This window comes from Calypte anna, chromosome 11 (genome assembly GCF_003957555.1).
Source record: "Calypte anna isolate BGI_N300 chromosome 11, bCalAnn1_v1.p, whole genome shotgun sequence".
Classification (NCBI taxonomy): Eukaryota; Metazoa; Chordata; class Aves; order Apodiformes; family Trochilidae; genus Calypte; species Calypte anna.
Window position 1 is genome coordinate 16,374,112 of NC_044257.1, and position 21,059 is coordinate 16,395,170.

The window sequence follows — 21,059 nt, forward strand, 5'->3', positions numbered from 1 at the left end:
CCTACCAACGTCCTGGGCTGGCTGAGTACAGGATTATGGCAGAACGCAAGAGATCAAAGTCTCTGTGCTCACAGGACAAGAAGTAGTAGTCTAAACAATAATAAAAGGCTACCAAAAATGAAAAGAGGTGCTAAACTCTGGCAGTGGCAAGAGGGAAGAACTAAAAAGAACCAGGAGGACTTTTCTGAGCTACTACCTGAGTGTGTAACCAGGAAAACCACAGCTGGGCTATGGAAGTGTGTGTGTCTCTAGAAAGGTTAATACACAGGTTAATACAGGCAGCATTTCTTCCTCTGGTTTTCTTTTTCCCCTCTGAGCTCAATGCCCCTGACTTTATGAGTGAAAATATCACAAGTAATTGAAGCTGAAAACCCCAGCAGAATACTAAATTGGAAATTAAGCAAAAATGCTCATCAGTTGGAGCACAGAAATCCTGGGCAAATTTTCTAATGTAATGTTAAAGCAATTGGAATATTATTTTTCTTTTCCCCAACTGCTTCACTAACTGAATTGATTGAATTAAATGTGTTCTGTGGTGCCAGCTAACCTCTGACCCCTGTTCCTTAGGATAATCAGGGGGGTAATCAGCCTGCTGTGATCTGAGCTCCCAAGGAACAGAACACTGTAAGGTTCAGGGAGCCTATGCTGGCATTAATCAGGTGTCATCAGACTTTGATTATAAATCCTGAAGACAACCAAATTGATACAACATGGCTTAATTCACTAAAAATGAGGTATCTACATAGTAAACACCAGACAGAATACCTGGAAGTGATTGCTTTTCTATCAGGTGGAGTCAGGTGTCAACACTTTAGTCACTATCCCACAGTTTAGTAATAAATACAATGATCAGCACAAAAGTAGCACTATCCAAATTTAAAGAGAATTTGTTCTAAACTCAGATAGATTTTTCCTTCTTTTGGAGTTTACAGCTTGATTGAAATCACTCCTCCTCTTTCTACTTTAATTATGAGCTTATTCAGGACCAAGAAATAGTGAATGCTTCCAGCTACCTGCAAGCACAGCATTTTTCTCCCTTCCAAGGGGAGAAAGCGTGGCTGCTCCCAGTGTATCATACTGCTGTGTACAGAAAAAAAGGGTTATTTATTGTCCCTTAAAAAGATTTCCCCCAGAACTCACAGGCTCGGATGAAAAATCTGTATCTAGAAATGTGTGTTAGGATCCCATCAATCAGCAGTGGGCTTGCTTCCTCTCCTTGGGAAGAGTTCAATGTGGCAATTCTGATGCAGATGTATTAACATATTACGTAGAGATTTGCTACAGAAGAAGGGGAAGCAGTCTTGAGAGGAACAGCAAGTTTATTTCTTAATAAACTAATTTTCTTCATACGTGTCCTGATTTAATAAGCTTTCAACCCTGCAGAGAAGCTTGTTTGATATAATCCAATGATTATACCAAACGCTTTATTTATCTTTCTGGTGTCACCTGTATGTCCTGGGATTTGCCTTAATTTGCATCTGAAATTTGGAAGCAGAGGACTTAAGCTGCTGTTCAAGGATTTCCAAACATAAGTGACCACGATGAAAGAATTGTATGAATTCCATACATCCCAGCAAGAGTCAGACCTAAATTCTGCATGGCTGCATTGGAATTCCTACTCCTACCCAGCCTGGCCATGGAGTCCCTCTGGGCTAGGCACTGGGCTCTGACCTTCCCCCAACATCTTATAGTGGTGCTCTTCACAAGCACAATGACTTCATGGGACACTTTTCTGTTCATGTCCAGGTGATGATAGAATCATAGAATTGGCTGGGTTGGAAGGGACCTCAGAGATCATCAAGTCCAACCCTTGAACCACCGTTGCAGTTACTAGACCATGGCACTGAGTGCCACATCCAGTCTCTTTTGAAATATCTCCAGATACGGAGAATCCACTACTTCCCTGGGCAGCCCATTCCAATACTTGATCACCCTCTCCATAAAGAAATTCTTTCTAATCTCCAACTTAAACTTCCCCTGGCACAACTTAAGACCATGCCCTCTTGTCTTGTTGAAAGTCATCTGGGAAAAGAGACCAACGCCCACCCGATCCCTGCAGCCCACACGAGGTAGATCTGTACCAAAACTTCATGGTCTGTGTGAGCATCCCTCTGGCCAAAGCACAGGTGTAGTGAGTGCCTTGCCCTGTCTTGACCTCCCTCATCATTTTTGGTGCTCAGGCACACAGCACTGTGAACAAGCTTGTAGTCATTCTCCATAGAGCTTAGAGAAAATTCAGTTTCAAGATATATAAAAATTCTCAGTCCTTCCTTTATCCTCTTTATTCATAAAAAGGACCAAATGGCTACTTAGCCATTTGCAGAAAATGCATCCAGTTGCTCAGGAAGGCTGTGTGTACAGTGAGTGTATGATTAAGAAAACATAAATTACAGGTGAGAAAATGAAAGGGCTCTGAATGTTTCTTCTGCTACATTCTAGACAGGCAATAAGCACACAATGGGCACTTATAGAGGGAAAGTTTCATTTTCCTGCGTTACAAATATTTTTATTTCAACAAAGATGAATTGAGCATTTGCAAAAGGAGCTGGGGAGTGGGAGATGGAGATGGTGGCTATCCTTGAAGTAGAGAGCAATATATCCATTTAGCACAGCTTTGCTTTTTTCCTGACCTTTTCCACATCTGTGCAATGCCAAACCATCTATTTCTCCCTGTTTCAGTCACTGCTCAGCACTCTAAGTCTCAACAGACACTTAAATCTCTTGTGTTTTCCAAACAGATCAGCCCAGCTCCAGGTCAGCTTTTCTCACACTGCCTTTTGAAACCTCCCCTCACTGTGCAATATGGGGAGGCTGAGGTCCTTGCACAGCCTTTAGTCTAATGGATTGCATTTATTTTTGTTATCCTTTGTTCTTGACACTGAGAGAAGAATTTTTCTGTGCTAATAGTGTTGGAGACCACAGGATCTCATTGTTCCCTGTCAGGGTAATGACAGCACTGTGCTTACCTGCATGTTGAAGAGATGATAAAGATTTTTCTCCAGGGGGAGGAAAGCAGAAAATAAACTATTAATAATGAAAGTTCACCCATGGCTGATCTGGAAATGCTTCTCCTTGTATCATAGCTTTTTGATATAGCAGTAATATTTATGCTCAATGAATGTTTTGCAAAGAGGATACAGGCTAGATAATTTGAGAAAAAAATAATGTATATCCAGTAGAAGAAGCTACACACAGGAGGCTTCATTCATCACTTTGTTGGCAGACTTGGAAGACGTATTGGGGTTGGATAGATTGAAATATGGAGCATTCAGCCCAAATTCTCCTTTCCCCACTAGTTTTGCAAGGAATACAAAATGCTGGCTAGAGATTTTATTTTAATAATTCACACAAATTCTCCATTACTGGAGACAGCACTGCCCATACACTTCCATCTGTACCTCCTGCCTCCATGGGAACAGTGTGAAACCTTGCAGAGTTCTTATCTGCTTCCAAAAAAGACTTTTCAAACTGGGTTAACTTCAGACAGCCTCAGCTGGAGGGGCTTGTAAATCTAGGGCATCCCATCCCCATCAGTTGGCACAACCTAAAATGCCAGAAGTTTGGGGAATTAAATTCATTGCTAAAATATTCTAGAGATACAAGTTGCTTTGGATGGTGCTGCTAGGCACCAAAGTCTGTCTGAAGAGGCTTAACCACTGTCAAAACATCTGTTGTTGGCAGCATGAGTTGTGATCAGCTGTAAAGTGTCCCAGTGAATAACTCTCCTTCAGAAGCAATGTTCTCCCAGGGCAGAAAAAGCAAGATTTTTCATTGGATGCATATGCTGCTTTTTATCAGAGAGCCCAAAGATTCTGCCACTGAGAAAGTCATTTCCATTGTAAATTCCAGCTCTCTGCAAGTACATGTTGGCTTCTTAGCCCAGTAAGAGTAAGGGAAAGTCTTGCAATTTAAAGTTGCCAAAATAGAGTGTTTTCACAGCATTCTGAAAAGTGGATGAAGGATCTGAAAAGTCCCACGTTGCTCTGTGATATCCTTGGACAGTGCAGTCCTACTTGGAATTACTGCCAAATTGTGACTCAGCTCCATCCAGCATTCAATAATAAGTTGTATTTAACCTACATTTTAAACCTAATCTTGGACTGAGTTCCAGAACATGTGAGAGTCACTATGAAGTTTGTCTATATATGATACTAATGTATTCTTTCCTTATTTATACACAGTTGAGAGGTAATCATCATCGATTTAAACAGAGAACTAATAACCATTGGAGCTGATTGCCAAGGAATTTAATAATATACATATCACTTATGTTCTTTACATCTAGAATTAGGAGGGTTTTTTGACAAAATTAGGTTCAGCTTCAATATTGTTGCTGAGTCACTGGAGATGACTATTAAGAATATCTATTTGCTGTTTGTGAAAGGCAATAGAATCAAACAGAAAAATCACTCCCAGAACAGATTATACCATTTTAGGTAATGATATTCTGAGGAGTAAGAGCATAATTCTGAGTAGTAAGGGCTTTTTATTTTTTTTTTTATTATTATTTTTCCCCATCAGGACATGAACCCTTGCTTTAGAATGGATTCCTTGGCATTTTATTTTTTCACCCAATCTGTGCAGTCATAGCTCAAGTCAGGTTTAAGGACATGTTTGGTAAAATGTTCAGGAATATCTTATTCATTTTGAGTTCTCAAATCATAGAATAGGGGAGTAAAATATTTGTGTTGAGAAATAAAGCTGTAGTAAATGATGGAATTTCACAGAACATTCATTGTAACTGTAGTAGTAGTTATATAGCTGAACAGGATTCCTCTAGAATTTTATCTAGGAAATTTTTTTCTTCTTTAACTTATTTTGAATGAAGTTTTTTCATTTATTTGCTTTGTTAGTGCTTTTATTTTTTATTTTTCCTTAAGCTTCTCCCATCCATTTGCTTTTGTGTATCACTAAAATATTTTCCATGTGCACATGGAAAGAAACCCTGCAAGGTACTTCCTAAAGAAACGTTACAAATTGTCCTTCTCTCCTTTCTCAGTGTGAACATAAGAACAATTTAAAAATCACTGCTGGCTTTCTTCTGGGGCAGCTCAGGGCACTGCCCTGCTCCCTCCAGCCAGTACAGAGACCATGTTGCTTTTATTTATACCTGGGGGAAGAAGTTTCTCCTCCATTCTTCTCAATCTCTCAGACTTTCTAGCAAATTGTCTGGTGTCTGCATATGCATGGTAAGGTCAGTGTTATCAAATCAGTCTTTCTGTTGTGGTAGAATTCCCCTTTTTTTTACCATTTTGATGCTCAGAGAGGAGTGAATTCATCTGCCCTGCTGTTCAAGAGCCTAAATGGTACAGATAGCAACTTCTGCATTTTAAGAGGACATCTTTCCTGCACTCATTCAAATGTGACTTGTCTGGGAACCAGCAGGATGAATATGTTGCTTATGGCACCTGGAACTGGCATGTGAAGCAGCCTGATGTCACAGGAGAGTTTGCATAAATCCCTTGTGATACAAGTAGGTGGCTTCAACAATTTTTTCTTTTTGTAAGGCAGTATCAGTAAGCTCAGCCTTACGTGTTCAGATGTTAATCCTCAGCATCAGAAAAGTTGGCCTGGGTCTGAAAAAGTCTCTGCTAAAAATGAAAGAGGAACATTTTGCAAGACCTCCTTCCCTCCCCTTGTGACTGTCATCAGGAGAAGTGTGAACTGGGTGGATTGGAAAGTTCATCCTATTTAAAGCATCTTAGAGAGATGAGCTTAACACTGCTCTGGATGGGAAGTGCACTGAGAGAGAAAGAATATGCAGCTGGGTTGGCTGAATACAGCACAAGTGGTGTTATAAATGTGAAAAGCAGGTATCCCCCTGGTCCCTAGGACATGTGGATGCTGCAGCAGCTGAAGAGGTTTAGTGTGCTCTTTCTGGTTTGGTCAGATCATCATTTTCACTGATGCTGTTGTTTTAAACATGAGGTTTCTTCTACCTGAAGGGAAAGAATTTTTGATAGATAAAAAATATCATTATTTCTTTGAGTTTTTCTCAAAAGTATCTTAAGTACAGTAAATACTATAATAACCTTTTGCTTTCCTCTGTCCACCTGGGGGAAGTGGTTTTTTTTTTTCCTATGATTGTGATTCTAGACAAGTGTACCTTGTATTTGTGGGTACTTATTTATTCCAGAAGTAACTGAATGCACCTGATACTTATAGGTGAAAAAGTTGCTTTTTTTAAAAAAAAAAAGAATCCTTTCTAAATTTTTTATGTATTCTGAGAAGAATAGAGATGTTTGTCTTCCTTCTGAAGTTTCAGACAACTTTACTACATTTGATGTATACCTTGGAGGCAAGAGGCTTTGAAGCAGGCATTCAACATATGATTAATACATGTTAGAATTATCTTGTTGCCTTCACTCAGGGAGGCCATGAGCTGAACTGAGAAATAGTCAAAGTCAGTGTCAACAAAGTCTTCAAAATTATTAAAAAAAAAAAAAAAGAGGCTATTTTCAAGTATCCTTCACCATCATTTATTTACACTCCCTGAATGGCTTTTCAGTTTTCTGCAAGCACATAAATGAGAGGATAGGAATACAACATCAGCTCTAAATAGAATTTTGGGACTGCTGTAGGAAAGAAACAGAAGGAAAGCTCTTTAAACTCATTTGTGAAATTTATGAGGATCTTCCTCTGTAGATCTTCCAAATTTTTCAAAGATTTATGGTGGGAAGGATCTTTGCATTCCCACTCTGGCAGCTCCCCAGGCAGCTCTTGTGGTACCCAGCAGATCCATCCATCTTAATTCTGTATTCTGTCCCTGCCCTACTCAGTCATGAGTCTTAATCCCTAAAAATTCCTGAGGTGGTCCCAGACTACCAGAGAAAGTTTGGCTCCATCTGATGGAAAACTGCTGACAGAGTACTGGTACTTGGAAGACAGAGGAACAGCCTGATTAATATTTTATTTCTCGTTGCATTACCAGGACTCCTTAGCAGGACTTTTCCAAGCAGACCAATGAGCAGGAAACAAGATAAAATCATGCTGAAACTACCTTTGCCTTTTTTATTTCTTTTGGTAATTCATAAAAGGATCAGTGGTATTAAGCATCTTTGTGGTTTTCAATAAAGAGACACAAATTTCTAGAGCCTGCAGAAATTACAGCTATTTTACAGAGAGCAGAATTTAATCTATGGCCTTCCATTTAGCTAATTAATCTTCTGCATTTGTTGCTGTTGCTGGCTACAACATAAAGCAGACAAAAATATTCATTCAGACTTTCATTACTGAGCAGTACGTTTATTTTGTAAGATAACTGGTGTGTGCCTTGAAATATCAGAAGGCTTTTACAATACATGGCCTGTGAAATTAATTTCAAAGAAGTGAAAGTGCACCTGAGATTATTGTGGTCAATTTCATGTATTTAGAAGCACGTTTTTCTAAGCAACAATTGAATTCTTCCTGTAGTTTCTGTAGAGAGGCAAAATAATATTATGTACTTAGAAAAAAAATATATAATAAGGTGAATAAAACCACTTTGAGACATACTAGAGTGCCTACAAGGCAGCATTATGGCAGTAAGACAATGGCAATTATTAAAGAATGTTTAGGTGACTCATAGCTTTGATTTGTGTTTTTCATTTACTTACATCATCAAACCCTTGTCATGCTCTGGTAATGTTCATATTTACATCATAACTTTCATCTAAATGGCTTCCAAAGTGCTTCATGTGTTGCTCACAACTTATATCAACTTACTCCATCACATTAACACAGCCATCTCAGGAGTGAATTACAGCAGCTGTTTGTATCAACGGAGTATAAGCCATGCACAGCTTTAAGAGGGGGAAATACCCTCAAAATCTGTTATGAGAGTTTAGGTGGAATGCAATGCCAAGTTATAATTTGCCCTACCCAAAAAATTGCTGATTAAATTGCCCACATGGAGAGTTGGGTACAAACTGCTGTGGGTCAGGTCCTGGATTCTTCAGCCCATCACATGTCCTGAGAGCAGGCAGCACATTTGGTGGTTGTGCTGAGAGGAAAGGTGACTGAAGAATCATCAGTACAAATGTTATGCTAAATATTTCCACCTAGAATTTATGCTTAGTTTATGAAGTCCAATGTGACAGATTATTTGGGGGTTTTGTTTTGTGGACTGGGCTTTGTGTCACAGTGAATTTCACCAAAAAATATACATTGCTGACATTTATGAGATTCTCATTCCTGATTGCTTGAGAATGCAAACCTTTGTGACCACTCTGAGAATTCATTTGTCCTTGAAGATATTTTAGATACACTGCTTTTTAAAAATCCATCATTTCCTTAACAAATAAATACTGGCATCTCTGGGGCACATGTGCTGAATGACAATGTGCAGAGTAAAAGAGACAGATACAGAGCAAAGAGATTGCAAGAGATTGGATAAGCTTGTCTTCATATTTTCAAGAAAGTAGAGAGAAAAAATATGGTTGCAAAATCATCAGTGGAACAGAGCAACTGTAATAATACAATTTCCCTGGTGAATTTCTAATAGAGATGTGTGAATTAATACATCCCATTAATTTTCATCTTTTAGGATATATAGATGAGGAAACAAACACCTGATAATAACACAAAACACCATCACCTGGAATGTTGCCCTGATAAATGCAACCTGACATAGAGTTTTAATTTGTTTGTTCTTGACTGGGAATCCCAGCATGCAGAATCTTAATTAGCCATGGGGTAGCAATCAACAACCCCAGACACGTTTATCTTGTGTTATATTTGCTGCTTGTGGCAGGTCTTAAATTTGGGTGTAGCAGTACCCCCCTCAGAGCCAGGTCTCCCAGGGCTTCAGGAGGGTGTTGGGGTTCTGCCTGTGTTCCTCCTGTTGATGCACAGTAGATGTCCAGGTGATTCACAGGCAGATAAGTTCACTCATTCCTTTGTGCTCTGAGAAGCCAGAAAATAAAATCTCACTGCAGAAACTTTTCCTAAGGCTGGCAGATAAGAATCCAATTTTCATAAAGGTTAGATACCCTTTTCAGTGGTGTTTGAGTCTGGGATGGGGTGTCTGGATTCTTAGGTGATAACGTTTCCCAAAGTGATCTCTTCATGTGTCTGCCCCATGGCAGAAATCTCACAAAACTTTTTTCTTGAGGCCATACAGAGCCATTTTGCTGTCACTGCAGTGTCCCACCTGTTTGCCACAGAGCTCAGTGAGGAGGAGTTTGGCTCCAAGTTTATTATACCCTTGCTCCACCAGGAAACAGCTACTAAAATGCAGCTGTAGTTGAATTTGTTTGATTTCACCACTTCTCCCTTGCAGATAACTACTCAGTAGATACTCTCTTGAATATCCTATACTCAGTAAGATAAAATTCCTGCCTACTCAGAGCCATGATTTTCCATTTTAACTTCTGAAGATAGAGTGGAGCAGGCTTGGAAGATCCAGAGAAGAGAGGAGTAGAGTTTGACTGCTGGACCAAGCTGCTCTCTTCTGCTCAGAGCTACCCTGGGGGCTGTTACATGGGCTGTATTCTAACTGTTGTTCTGAAGGTTCCTTGTCTCCTTGCCATCCTTTTCCTGACTCCTGAGTTGTAAGAAATATAAACTGCTTGTTTTCCCTCTCATGGAACGGTCTCTGTGATCTTCCACATGGCTGTCCAGTGGTCAACATCTAATTATGACAAAATGACTGAACTTTCTAGGCTGTGTTCATGCTAAGCACTATAAATGACAATACAGCCCATGACCCCTCAAAGGAAGTTAACTTGCCATGTTCAGCTGCTTCCAGCCAAGGGCAACTCTGGCCCAGGGTATTTGCCTTCTAAATTATTATTTTTAATATAAGTCCAGAAGATAGCAGTTTAAATAAAGTACTGAGCTCATCTATTTTATTCTTAATTTATAGCGGTGCTTAGGGGATGTGAAGATATTTAAAAAGAGTAAAATCAATTAACTTGTGATCCAATTATTTATGTTAGCCACTGTGGGGTTTTATTTTAGAGTACTGGCTCAGCCTCTCCCAATTAAGCACTGTGCTTTGAGAATGTAAAACTTCCATTGTGAAATCTGATGAACCTGCAGTAATCTTCTATCCATTTCCAAATCTAATTCCTCTTTTAGTCCTTTCATAGTTTTTAAATTCCATTCTTTACTTTTGTTTTGAAAGAGACCCAGTGTAAACACACCAGGATTTTCTAAGTATTAGTTTTAATTCTTTATATAAAGTTAGCTGAGCAGATCAAAGAGTTCACTTTCTCAAATATATACACACCTAGGTTTGGGCCTCTCTATTTTACAGTAGACACTTGTCTTTTGCAATCACCAGCCTGTGATTTATTACACTTTGCACGTTATAAATTTAGAGTAGACCCTTGTGACAACTTGTGCAATGTGATCATTCTGCTTTTCCATCCATCTTCAACAGGTTTCAACCTCATGTTCCAGACAGCTGCTGTGTTTACGTGGTTATTTCTAAAATGTAAAGAATGGTGGGGGTGACTGTGCTACTGTGCTCAGAATTATTTTGCTTGGCACAGCCTTTCTTGCCATTTCCTTGACCTGCAGGTGTCAGAAGCTCTGTTGCTTTATTCCCCCAGAAAGTCTATGGATCTTTTTTGTATTGCTAACTCATTGCAACTCAGAGCCCTTCCTAAATAAGGAGAATATGGGAATGCAGAAGAAAGCCAATGCTAGCAGAGGTATCCATGAACTGGGTATCCTTAAACTACCATGGTTTTGATCTAGCTGGCACATCATGGTAATATTTTCCATCATAGGGTGTCACTGGTGGGGTAAACATAGCAAATTTATCTCCCTGGCTTCACAGTTATGTATCTGTAGGAAATAGCCAGATTTTTAAATGTTTTGCCCTAGCAGTTCTTACTGTTCCCAAGGTGATCCAGGGAGCACTGAACACTTAATTGAATCAGATTAGTGGATTAAGGAGATGATTTTTCAAAAGGATCAATATGAATTAGAAGGAGGTGCTTTCTAAGGGTTAGATTACATAGGATTAGTTGCCTTGAAGTCTAGACACCTTCTTACCCAGCTGAGTAGGAATTGTTTAGTACTGAATACTTGCTGGAAAAAAATTCTGGCCCTTATGGCTGTGCTGTCTCACTTTATGCATGCTCAAGCTGAGACAATATGAAATAATATAAATATATCCATCAGGTTAATGGCTTATTTTCAATTAGAGTAAGAGGTGTGCTTTCCAGTGACAGCATTTTGCTGAGCAGGAAAAATGCAATCTTGGTAATCGTTCCTCTATTATTTCCAAGATTCTTAATAGAGCTTTTCTTTTGATTTGTTTCAAAGCAAGCAAAAATATTGTTATATTATCATTTAGAGTTAATTAAACTGCAAATGAGCTTAATGATCTGTCTGAAACAAAGCTCCATCACAACCTGTTACATATTAACTATCAAAATAAAAAGAATTTTTAAATTCATTGTTAAATATACCAAAGAAAGTAGAAATAAACAATCATTAATGTCATCCTATTATAAAGTCAGGCTTGAGGCTGGAAAGCTTGAACTGAATGCATACACTCAAATTATACAGATAGATTGAAAATGGATTTGGAAAAATAAGTCTAAGCTCTTAGAAGAAATAAATTAAAAAAAAAAAAAAAAGTAACAGAACACAAGAAAGGATATAGTTATCTCCTTTCTGTCTGACCATAGGGAAATCTATGTTACCTACTATTTGTCCAGATTGGGAGAGCAATTCATCATTAAAATGCCATTGTCTGGATTTCCTCTTCTTACAAAATCTTCTGTAATATTATGACTTCGTGTGGTCTGTAAGACTCTACAAGAGACATTCAGCCTATTTAGGTCTTGAAGCCACTTGGGTGATTTCTGCCCTTGAGTGATGTATTGTCACAGTGGCTCTTAAGCAGTGCATGTAGAGCAAAGCCTCTTTGTGTCATGAAAGTTTGTCATTTTGAGCTCTTGAAGGCTTAATCCCCAGAAATGCTAAGATTTCCTAATGATCTCTAATGGTACTGCTGATGTTCAGCACTTCTCAGGATTAGGAATCTTATCATTCCAGTTTATCCACCTATAAAGCAAGCATTATCTTATCACTTTGCTATAAGTGCTTTTAGCATGTCAGCCCAAAGTACTCCAAAGGTGAGGAGTATTCTGAAGTCTGACCCTTGCAAGCTTTTTTCCAATGGTTTGCTTCATGTTTTTCCCACATAAATAAGAATGATGTAAGTATACACTGGTTGGATGGTAAATCAGAATTTTCAGAGAGGGCTTGGCTAGCTGAATATTAAAGTAGTGCAACAAACCACAAGGTCCTAAAAAATTCTTTCACTGAAAAAAAAATAAAAGTAAGAATGGCTTTTAGTTATGCAGCCAGAGTGGTAGCAAGAGGTACAATTAATTTTATGTTTCTTAGAGCAACACCTCCAAAAAATGGTATGGCAACACTTCTTCTGACAAAGGTTTTATGTATTTATAACAGTGTAGTGAAAAAGTAATATGTTTGGGGAAGTTTATGAAAATTACAAAATGAAGAACTGGATCTTTTATAATAACAGCAAATTCAAGGCAGGAATGGGATGCACCAGGCAGCTCCCTCCTCCTCCGCTTACCTCTGAGCATGGTTCCCTTTCAGGGAACATTTGCAGCACAGGTTTTATTTCCAGGATTCACTTTCCACCCATGTGAGATGAACTCTCATCCTGTGATCAGAGCCTTCCCAAGATTGATTCTTCCCACGTTGCTGCTAATCTGTCTCTTATTAAATGGAGAGAAGCTGTAATGTTCTACCTTGTGTTTCACGAGTGAAAATGTATTATTTAGAGCTTATAACATTCAGTTTCAGTCAAGCATTACATATTTCCCCTTTTGTGGTAAATAATTAATGCTGACTTGGATATTTCATGTGTGTGTGTGGTCATCAATTGAAAGTATTAACCATTTTCTCTACGTTTTTTTTTTTCTTTCTCCTAGTTTCAAGCCACAGTAAAGGAGGGAGTCACAGGTGTAATAGTGAACTTAACTGTGGGTGACCGAGATGACCCAGCCACTGGGGCATGGAGAGCTGTCTACACCATTATCAATGGAAATCCTGGACAGAGCTTTGAAATCCACACCAATCCCCAGACTAATGAAGGAATGCTCTCTGTTGTCAAAGTAAGAATAATTTGCTCTTGTTCTGTTTTATTGCTGGAGGGTCCACCCATTGGATTTACAGGCCAAGAGAAGGCACAGCAAGGAGAAGTTAGCTAAAAATATATAGTTGCCTACCAGCCCTTGTCCAAACAACATAACTCCTCCTTCTGTCACAGTAACCTCACTTCTTTAGTCAAAAGGACCTGTCTGTTGTTAAATACATTGCCCTTGTGTTAAATTACAGCAAGTTTTCCAGTAAACACCACAATTGATAGTGAGACTTGACAACAAAGTTTTGTTTGTGGCTGAGGATGCAATGAGAATCCAAGGGCTACATTTTGTTCTCAGTCAGAGAGCACAGATGCAGAAAGCATGAAGTGAAGGACCTGGCTTCAGACTGAACTGGAGGGTCATCTTTACTCCCATGTTTCTAAAGTTTCATAAAAATTTGTGGACATTCTTTGCATGAAGATAATCCTGTGCCTCATGCATTAAGGAAACTAAAAATAAAATAAATAAAAAAAAAAGGTTTCCTGTACCAGAATTTTCTCTGTTTGACTTCAGAAGAGGCATTTTCAAACCTTAAGACAAATGGCATGTATCTTTGTGGCACTGCTTTTGGTTTCAAGGTAGGAGTTGAGAAAAACACCTTATGTTACTTATCATAAGTAGCTACTAGGTATGATTGATTTGTTTGCTAAATGCAAATTACAACATAAATAAGAATGTGTACATGAGAATTAAATTATACATGTGAGGTATGACTAAAAAGTGTGTGCTCAGAGGTAGTGGAACATCTCCATCCTCCATTAAGTCCATTCTGTTCATTACCTTCAGTGCATTTATGTAACTATCATCATGTCTGATGCTAAATTCTGACTAAGGATCAGAATGAATGATTTTGTCTCTTTCTGGTTAATTCTTTCTTCTGTTTGCAAGGGAGTACAAGACAAAAATGTTAAGTACTGTCTTTTCACCTTGCACTCTGATTTTATGCTCTGTTTTGCAGCCTTTAGACTATGAGATTTCAGCATTTCACACACTGCTGATCAAAGTGGAAAATGAAGACCCCCTGATTCCAGACATTGCTTATGGCCCCAGCTCCACAGCAACAGTTCAGATCACTGTTGAGGATGTGAATGAAGGACCAGTTTTTCACCCAAACCCAATGACAGTGACAAAACAAGAAGACATCCCTGCTGGCAGTGTTGTGTTAACAGTAAATGCCACTGATCCAGATACCTTGCAACATCAGACCATCAGGTGAGTGCAGTGCTCTTTAATTTTCATCCATCAGATAGTGGTCAGTATGTCTTTTGTGTCTGAGAATTTGACTGCCAGTGTGGAATTAAAGTGGTTTGGACTCTGCATAATAAGTGGCTTTTTTTTTTTTTTTTCCTGGCAAATAAGAGATTTGGTGTGATGAAAACAAAGAAAGAGGAGGCAGAAGTATTGCAGCCCATGAGATGATTGCAGTAGAACAATCCAGTGCCATAAGCAGTAGACACAGCTTGGCAAAGTGTTTTGAAGTTACTTTTAACCAGATTTTTTATTCCTCTTTTATCAAGAAAGCCAGAGAAAGCATGAAAATTGAAATTTATCTGTAATTTATCTGTTTTACATATAATTTAAGTCACTTTATGATCATCTATAATGTTCCTCCCTATAACAACTGACATATCCAACAACAGAGATATTTTTAGTTGGTTTTCTGTATAACACTTGTAGGAGGGGCTGATGATTATTTGTAATCAGGAAATTTAGTTACTCTACTTGATATAACAACATAACTGCATTTCAAGATCCATGAATAGTCCGTAGAAACCATTTGTGCCATTGTCCACATCTAGATTAAATTTATTCTTTGAACACTTCAAATCCAAATCAGATTCAAATTACTTATCTCTGAAAAACATGGCTTACTTTGGAAAAAATTTCTAAAGACAGCTGTACTTTTGAAGCAATTTTCTTTCTTATTCTTCAGCTTGAAGTGTTTTTGCAGACTGAGAAAGAATTTCATTTAAAAGCTCAAGCAGGCAGGCAAGAATGTATTACATTGGGGAAAAAAAAAGAAAAAAAAGGACTCCCAAGTATTTGTTAGATTCAGAAGTACACAACTTGACCTCTAGCTGTTTGTCTACACAGGATTAGAAGTGAAGTGAACTTGCATGGTGTCAGCTCTCCTCTGACCTGGTGATATTTCAAATTAGATGTAGGAATTCAGACTGGAAACAAGCATCTGATGCTCATTTTGTCCAGTTAAATAATGTAGATATCAAGTTTAATCCTTAATTTAAAATTAGGTTAACACTGACTTTCATAACTCTAACCAGAGCTAGGATTTCCTAGGAAAAAATCAGAAATAAGTAAAGTGAGTTGGGACTAGGGATGGCAGAGAAAGGAGGGAGCAAACAGAACCACTGCTTTTTCCTGAATGCATCATTTCAGCTGGAAAATGTTCCACTCTGGTCATGCCCAGAAAGAAAAGTTTTAAGTTGGATAACATTTCTTAGATTCATTTTCATTTACCCACTTTTTAAAGAAAGAAAAAAAAAAAAAGAAAAAAAAAATATTTAATTCCCTCTGCAGTTTCTGACTTTTTAGAAATAAAAAATGACAGAAATCCAGCAGGCCCCATTTTAATTATAAACCAACAATTTATTAATAGAACAGTAATGAAGTTTCTGAAATTTGATTTCTTAATCAGGGATCATTGTTATTTTTGTGCCAGATTTAAGAGTTTAATTTTGGGTGCTTCTTCCCAACCTCTGAAATTTTAATCAGAAGTTTCAAGTATACATGTCAATGAGAAGTTAAAGGCCAAATTTAATAACATTTTCTACCTTGGGAAATTAAAAGAAGAGCCTCACTCTCTGAAATCCATTATTAGCACTAGATCTTAATTAAACACAGTTATGGTCCTCAGAATTTGTCTGTGTGAGGAGATTGGGTTTAGTATTTTTCCTTTTTCTGGGTTCAACAAGTCCTGGCTATTCAATAGGTTTTTAACTGTGTAAATAAGTTGTTTACTGCAGCATATGTGTAATTTTTAATTAAAACAACACTGTTCTCTGGTTTCATGGCTTATCATGGTAATATATTTTTATTACCTACCGTGCTCGTGGATTTTAAATTATTTATGTAAATATATTATTGGGATATTTATTCTCAGTAAGCAGTGTGACTCAATGCTTCAGAAATGCCTTCACAAGAAAGGTTTATTAGAACTGGAAAGCATATCTAATTAATTAAGGAGGAATGAAATGCAGTATTTGAAGCTGGAGAACTTAGAAATGGAGCCCAAACTGCAGTGAGTTTCATGGGAATATGAAAGACTGCCACAAATATCTGAAGCAATATGTGTAAATAAGAGATATATTTGTGGGGATGTATGTAATATTTTTCTCTGCACCTGAATCCAGCAGACCCCAGAGGCTATAAGTGGCTTTTGGAAGCAGAGGTAAATTGTCCTAGTGGGAAAGTCTCAACTGTAGAATCTAGAAAGCCAATTTTTTGCTTGGAAGTTGACATCCTTTTATTTCATTTTGGTCTCCTCATATCACCACATCTTTAATTTAGTGGAATTACACAAATATGAAACCAGTAAAGTGGTTTTTTCTCTATTGCCAAATAAGTGTACATATTAATGAGTCTTCATTCCTTAACATCACACCGTGGGGATGACAGGGCTGAACTTACCCAGTGCTGAATTAAAGGCAAATGTGTTTATTTGCCATTTCACCAAGAGCCACTGGACAAGGGATTGGATATTTACTTTGGAAGAGGAACTTTTTCTGCTGGGCCACATTTTGCTTTAGATTACATCATCAAAACTTTGGGGTGGTGCCTGTGGAGTTGATGGAATTCAATGGGAATGTTCCAAAACCTTATTGATGGTAACCATGATCTGAGTTCTGTCAAAAAAACTGAAAAGTAAGTGTAAAGTAGTAAAGTAGTGCTGACACTGACACTGTAAAGTAGTGCTGACACTACAGTGAAGTGGGATGCAAAATTCAGTGGCTTTCTTCTAAACCCCAAATACCTGAGAAAACTTTTCCAGTGAATTGCCTTCCTGGAAAAGGCAAGTTTACTCCTGGCACTGCCCTTCCATGTAGTGAATGTAGGAGCCATGAAGTGCAAAGACAATTCAAAAAGCCTTTTTCATGTCTATTGCAAGGATTTTTTTCAGAGCTCCTAAACCCCCTCTGAGCAAGGAGGAGGCTTTGAATCACCTGCTTCACAAACACTTAGTGGATCAATTTTGCATACTTTGCTGCACATCAAGCCTTTCTGAGGCACTTTTGTTGGAGGTGGAGGTCAATAAAGTTGCTTTTTGGGATACACTACAATAACATCCAGAAGTACTGTATGTATATTCACTTCAAAAGTGAATGCTTAGGAAATAACACACTTAGTCATTGCTAAATACATCTCCCAGGCTCTGAAGGACTTGTCTTTGATTCCTAACAACAGGATATTTGTTTTCCTTGTGCAGACAGAGGAGTTCTATTGTGATAAATGAATGGCTGAGCCAAGCTCTCAGCATGCAGCACCAGAGTTTTCACTGTAAGTTACACCCAGGAGCACCTCAGCTTGGCTCTGCAGTTTTATTTATAGCCTGCCTGGACCCAGCCATGGGGAATTTGTAGTGCTTTTCTAGATCTGAAGTTGCCATATATTGGACAGTGAACATTGTTTTTCTTTTCCTCTCTCTTTTCTTAAGATGGAGGGACAGACAGATGGAGAGGGAGTCTGCTCAAAGTAATAAATATTTTGACTTCTGTCTATTCTGCTAAATCTTGAAACATGGAAACACTAAGTCTGGAGAGCTGCATATCCAGCAAATAATGCCAAAAATAGGAGAGATTTAACCACTTCTGAAAAGAAATAACTTTCCCAGTTCTTTTGGGGACTTACCAGCCAACTGTTGGCTCTACAGTATTCTACATAACAATCTTTTACTGAAACTGTGTCTTGAGTCTATTAATACTATCCATGTAGGTAATCACAGTGATATATATCAGCATCATTTTTCCTGTTCAGATGATGATTTGTAGCTGGCCAGCACTGTACAGATATATCACTGAATCTGAACTAATGTGGAGGAAGCAGCTAGTTTAAAAAAAAAAAAGTTTCTGGTGAGAACTACTGAGGTGAGACTGAGGAGAATAAAGGACTGGAGTAAAATCCCAGTGCTGAGAGAATTAAAACGTCTGCCAAATCTGGAAGCCTGGTCCTATAAAAGCTGTGGGCAGCATCTAACTGGAACAATTCAGGAAAGCCACTTTTAACTCTGTCACCTTTAGCATCAGAACTATAGTGTTACAGGACCTTCTTTTCCTCAGAGTCGTGGAGAGATGTTGATAGTTTGCTTCCTCAAACTGATATCCAGGCCTTTTATTGCCCACAGGCATTCCTTGGCTTGCTTATTTTACAGCCCACCTGTCCCCTCCTTCCCTTCCACACCCTGGAGAGTATTTGCCTTGCATTTAACTCCCAGGCTTGCTTTGTCTTATCTGTGCTAATGCCTTACTCTTTGGTTCTTCCTGGCACTTGTCAGGATTTGGAGGAAAGATTAATGTCCATAAACTGGGTGCTGTAGCACCTATTTTTTTCTTTACCCTCTCCTAGTGGAAGAGGAGGCAGAGCAGAAAGGAAATTTTCACCCAGACTGAACGAGGCAGTTCTCCTGAAGAGCTGTGTCCCTTTTGTATGAAAAATAGATTAATGCCTCACTCTTGGATTAGCCCTGAAACAGCAGAAGTGCCTGAATTTATTTACTAAGACTACTAAAGCAGGGATCCCAGGCATTCTCAATCCAATGATTAATAATTTTGCAGGCAACCCAGCTACCTGAAGCCAGACTTTATCACTACTGACAATACTTGTCAGAAGATTGTATTCCTAAAATTTTCTCTCTGCTCTATTCTGTTGGCATAAATCATACTATATTGATATTAAAGCTATAGATGATAGAATTGAGACTCTGTGTTTCCATGTAATCATATAAGCCATAAAACCAATTGTAACTTCCCTTGGTACTACCCAAAAAGTCCCAAATCTTGATTAACAGGGATGAATGTAAAAATGTAAGGGGAGTTGAATTAGTCCCTCTGTCTTATTGCATAACAATATTATGGCACATTATGATTTCAGCCATGGCAGCACTCAGAACAAATGGCTGGGAACTGTGAAATTGTAGGGCACATTTTTCACGTCACTGACTAAACAATATTGCAGATCTTCTTGAGAAATATAACAATAGGATATATCAGTCACAAGTTGTGCTTGCAGTGGAAGTCAGACCTTGACAATAACTCACTTTGTCATTACTGTTCTCTTCTAGTTTCAGAAAAAAAAAAAAAAAAAAAAAAAAAAGCAGGATTTTGCCTCTGGAAGGAGTAAAGAGTGTCTTGATTATAATAAGCTGGATAACAAGTTTGAGAATGCTGTGTGAGCAGGAAAGGGGCTGGTATGAATTTCTGTTAATATTTTAAAGCCACTGGATTCTTGAGTCCCACTCAGTGAAGTTAGATTATGTGTGCACATCTCCAGGTACTTTGGACAGGAATTTTTATAAGATTGTAACCCCAGTGACCAATGTTATTCTATATGAAGGCAAATCTAGAAAACCAGGCACTCAGAAGTTTTCCAGGCAGGCTGGCAATATGCCTAGGCTGGAATTCTGTCATCAAGTGTAAGGATGTAATGAAGCTGTTCTTGTTCTTCTAGTGGATTTCAGCACTTCTGCCTTCAAAGCAGGTGTAGAGTTGAGATGACACAAGAGCAGATGTTGTCTGGCATTCATGTTGTGATTGGAAAAGGGAAATGCTGTAATTCTTTCAGAGTTTTTTGCCCTGCTGTGAATACACGAGGTGCTAATGTTATGGCTCTATTTCAGTGATTTGCAGTCTCCAGGTTAAGGACAGAATAAGCCATGAACACAGCTCAGTGGCAAAATTCCCACTGAATCTGGCTGTAGGATTTCATCTAGGAACAGAAGCTTTCCCAAAAAACCTTGTGCTGTATGTTTACAGGCACTGCTCAACTGCAAGACATCCCTGTCTGTGCAGTTCAGGGCATAAAGAACCCCATTTTCTTTCAGACTCACAGATGGTTATTCTTGGAGTAGAATTTAAGTTCAGTGAAGAAATTGTCAGAAGGCTTAAGCACTCATTTTTACTAAATGAAGCTCTGCAATGTTACTGTAATAGGAAGAAGTCTTGTAGAGTTCAATTGGAATTTTTCTATTAGCTTAGAAATAAGTGTGCCAATTTCTGTAGGATCCTTTCAGGGTAAGAGGGAAATTATGCACTTTGTTAAAGAGGCAGTAAGCCTGCCCTTAACTTCTTGGTTCAAATGTGAATTGGTAGGGACTGACTTCTTCCTAATTTGATGACCATTTTGCTCTAGGTAAATATGCCTACAGAGACAAGCATGCCTAGGGATAAACTGGATAATTATAATCCCTGTGCTCCCTGGGGGCAGCTCCATTGGGTAGGACTTAGCACAGAATTCCCTTCCAGGCACTCACCTGGCTCCAGTCTCACTTCCACTGAATTGTCAGACTATGGAGAATTTTTACACATTTACTTATTTTAATGGATCTGCCAGAATAATGTTTCCTCTTTTTCTGTTCAAATGGGAAATTTCCAATAGATTTCTCCTTGCCTAAGGCCCAACCTCTCTGGAGACTCAGTCATTGGTAGCATTTTATACATAAAACACAATTCAGCAACCATAGTTTTTCTGATAATGCTTTGGGTGTAAACCAATTTTTGGATTAGTAGGGCACAGGGTTTGCAGCTTCAAATGGAGTGTCAAAAGTTGCTTCTGGCCCTGGAAACTCTTAAGTTATCGACTAGTGTTTAAAACACATGTTCATAGGGAAAGAAAAAACACTTTTTTTTAATCTCCATGTCAATTGTACCATCAGTTCGACCCATGGAAGCTGTTACAGTGTTAAGGCATTTAAGTATATGAGAAAACAAA

At 38.4% G+C, this 21,059-nt stretch overlaps 1 protein-coding gene across 1 annotated transcript in view; it reads left to right on the forward strand.

Annotated features, from left to right (window-relative positions):
* The window catches only part of CDH13 (cadherin 13), a 407,424-nt gene that overhangs the window by 337,794 nt on the left and 48,571 nt on the right, over nt 1–21,059 (forward strand). Inside the window, exons 9-10 of the mRNA XM_030457618.1 lie at nt 12,906–13,088; nt 14,077–14,330. Coding sequence (XP_030313478.1) covers nt 12,906–13,088; nt 14,077–14,330 — 437 coding nt within the window. The remainder of the gene's footprint in view (nt 1–12,905; nt 13,089–14,076; nt 14,331–21,059) is intronic.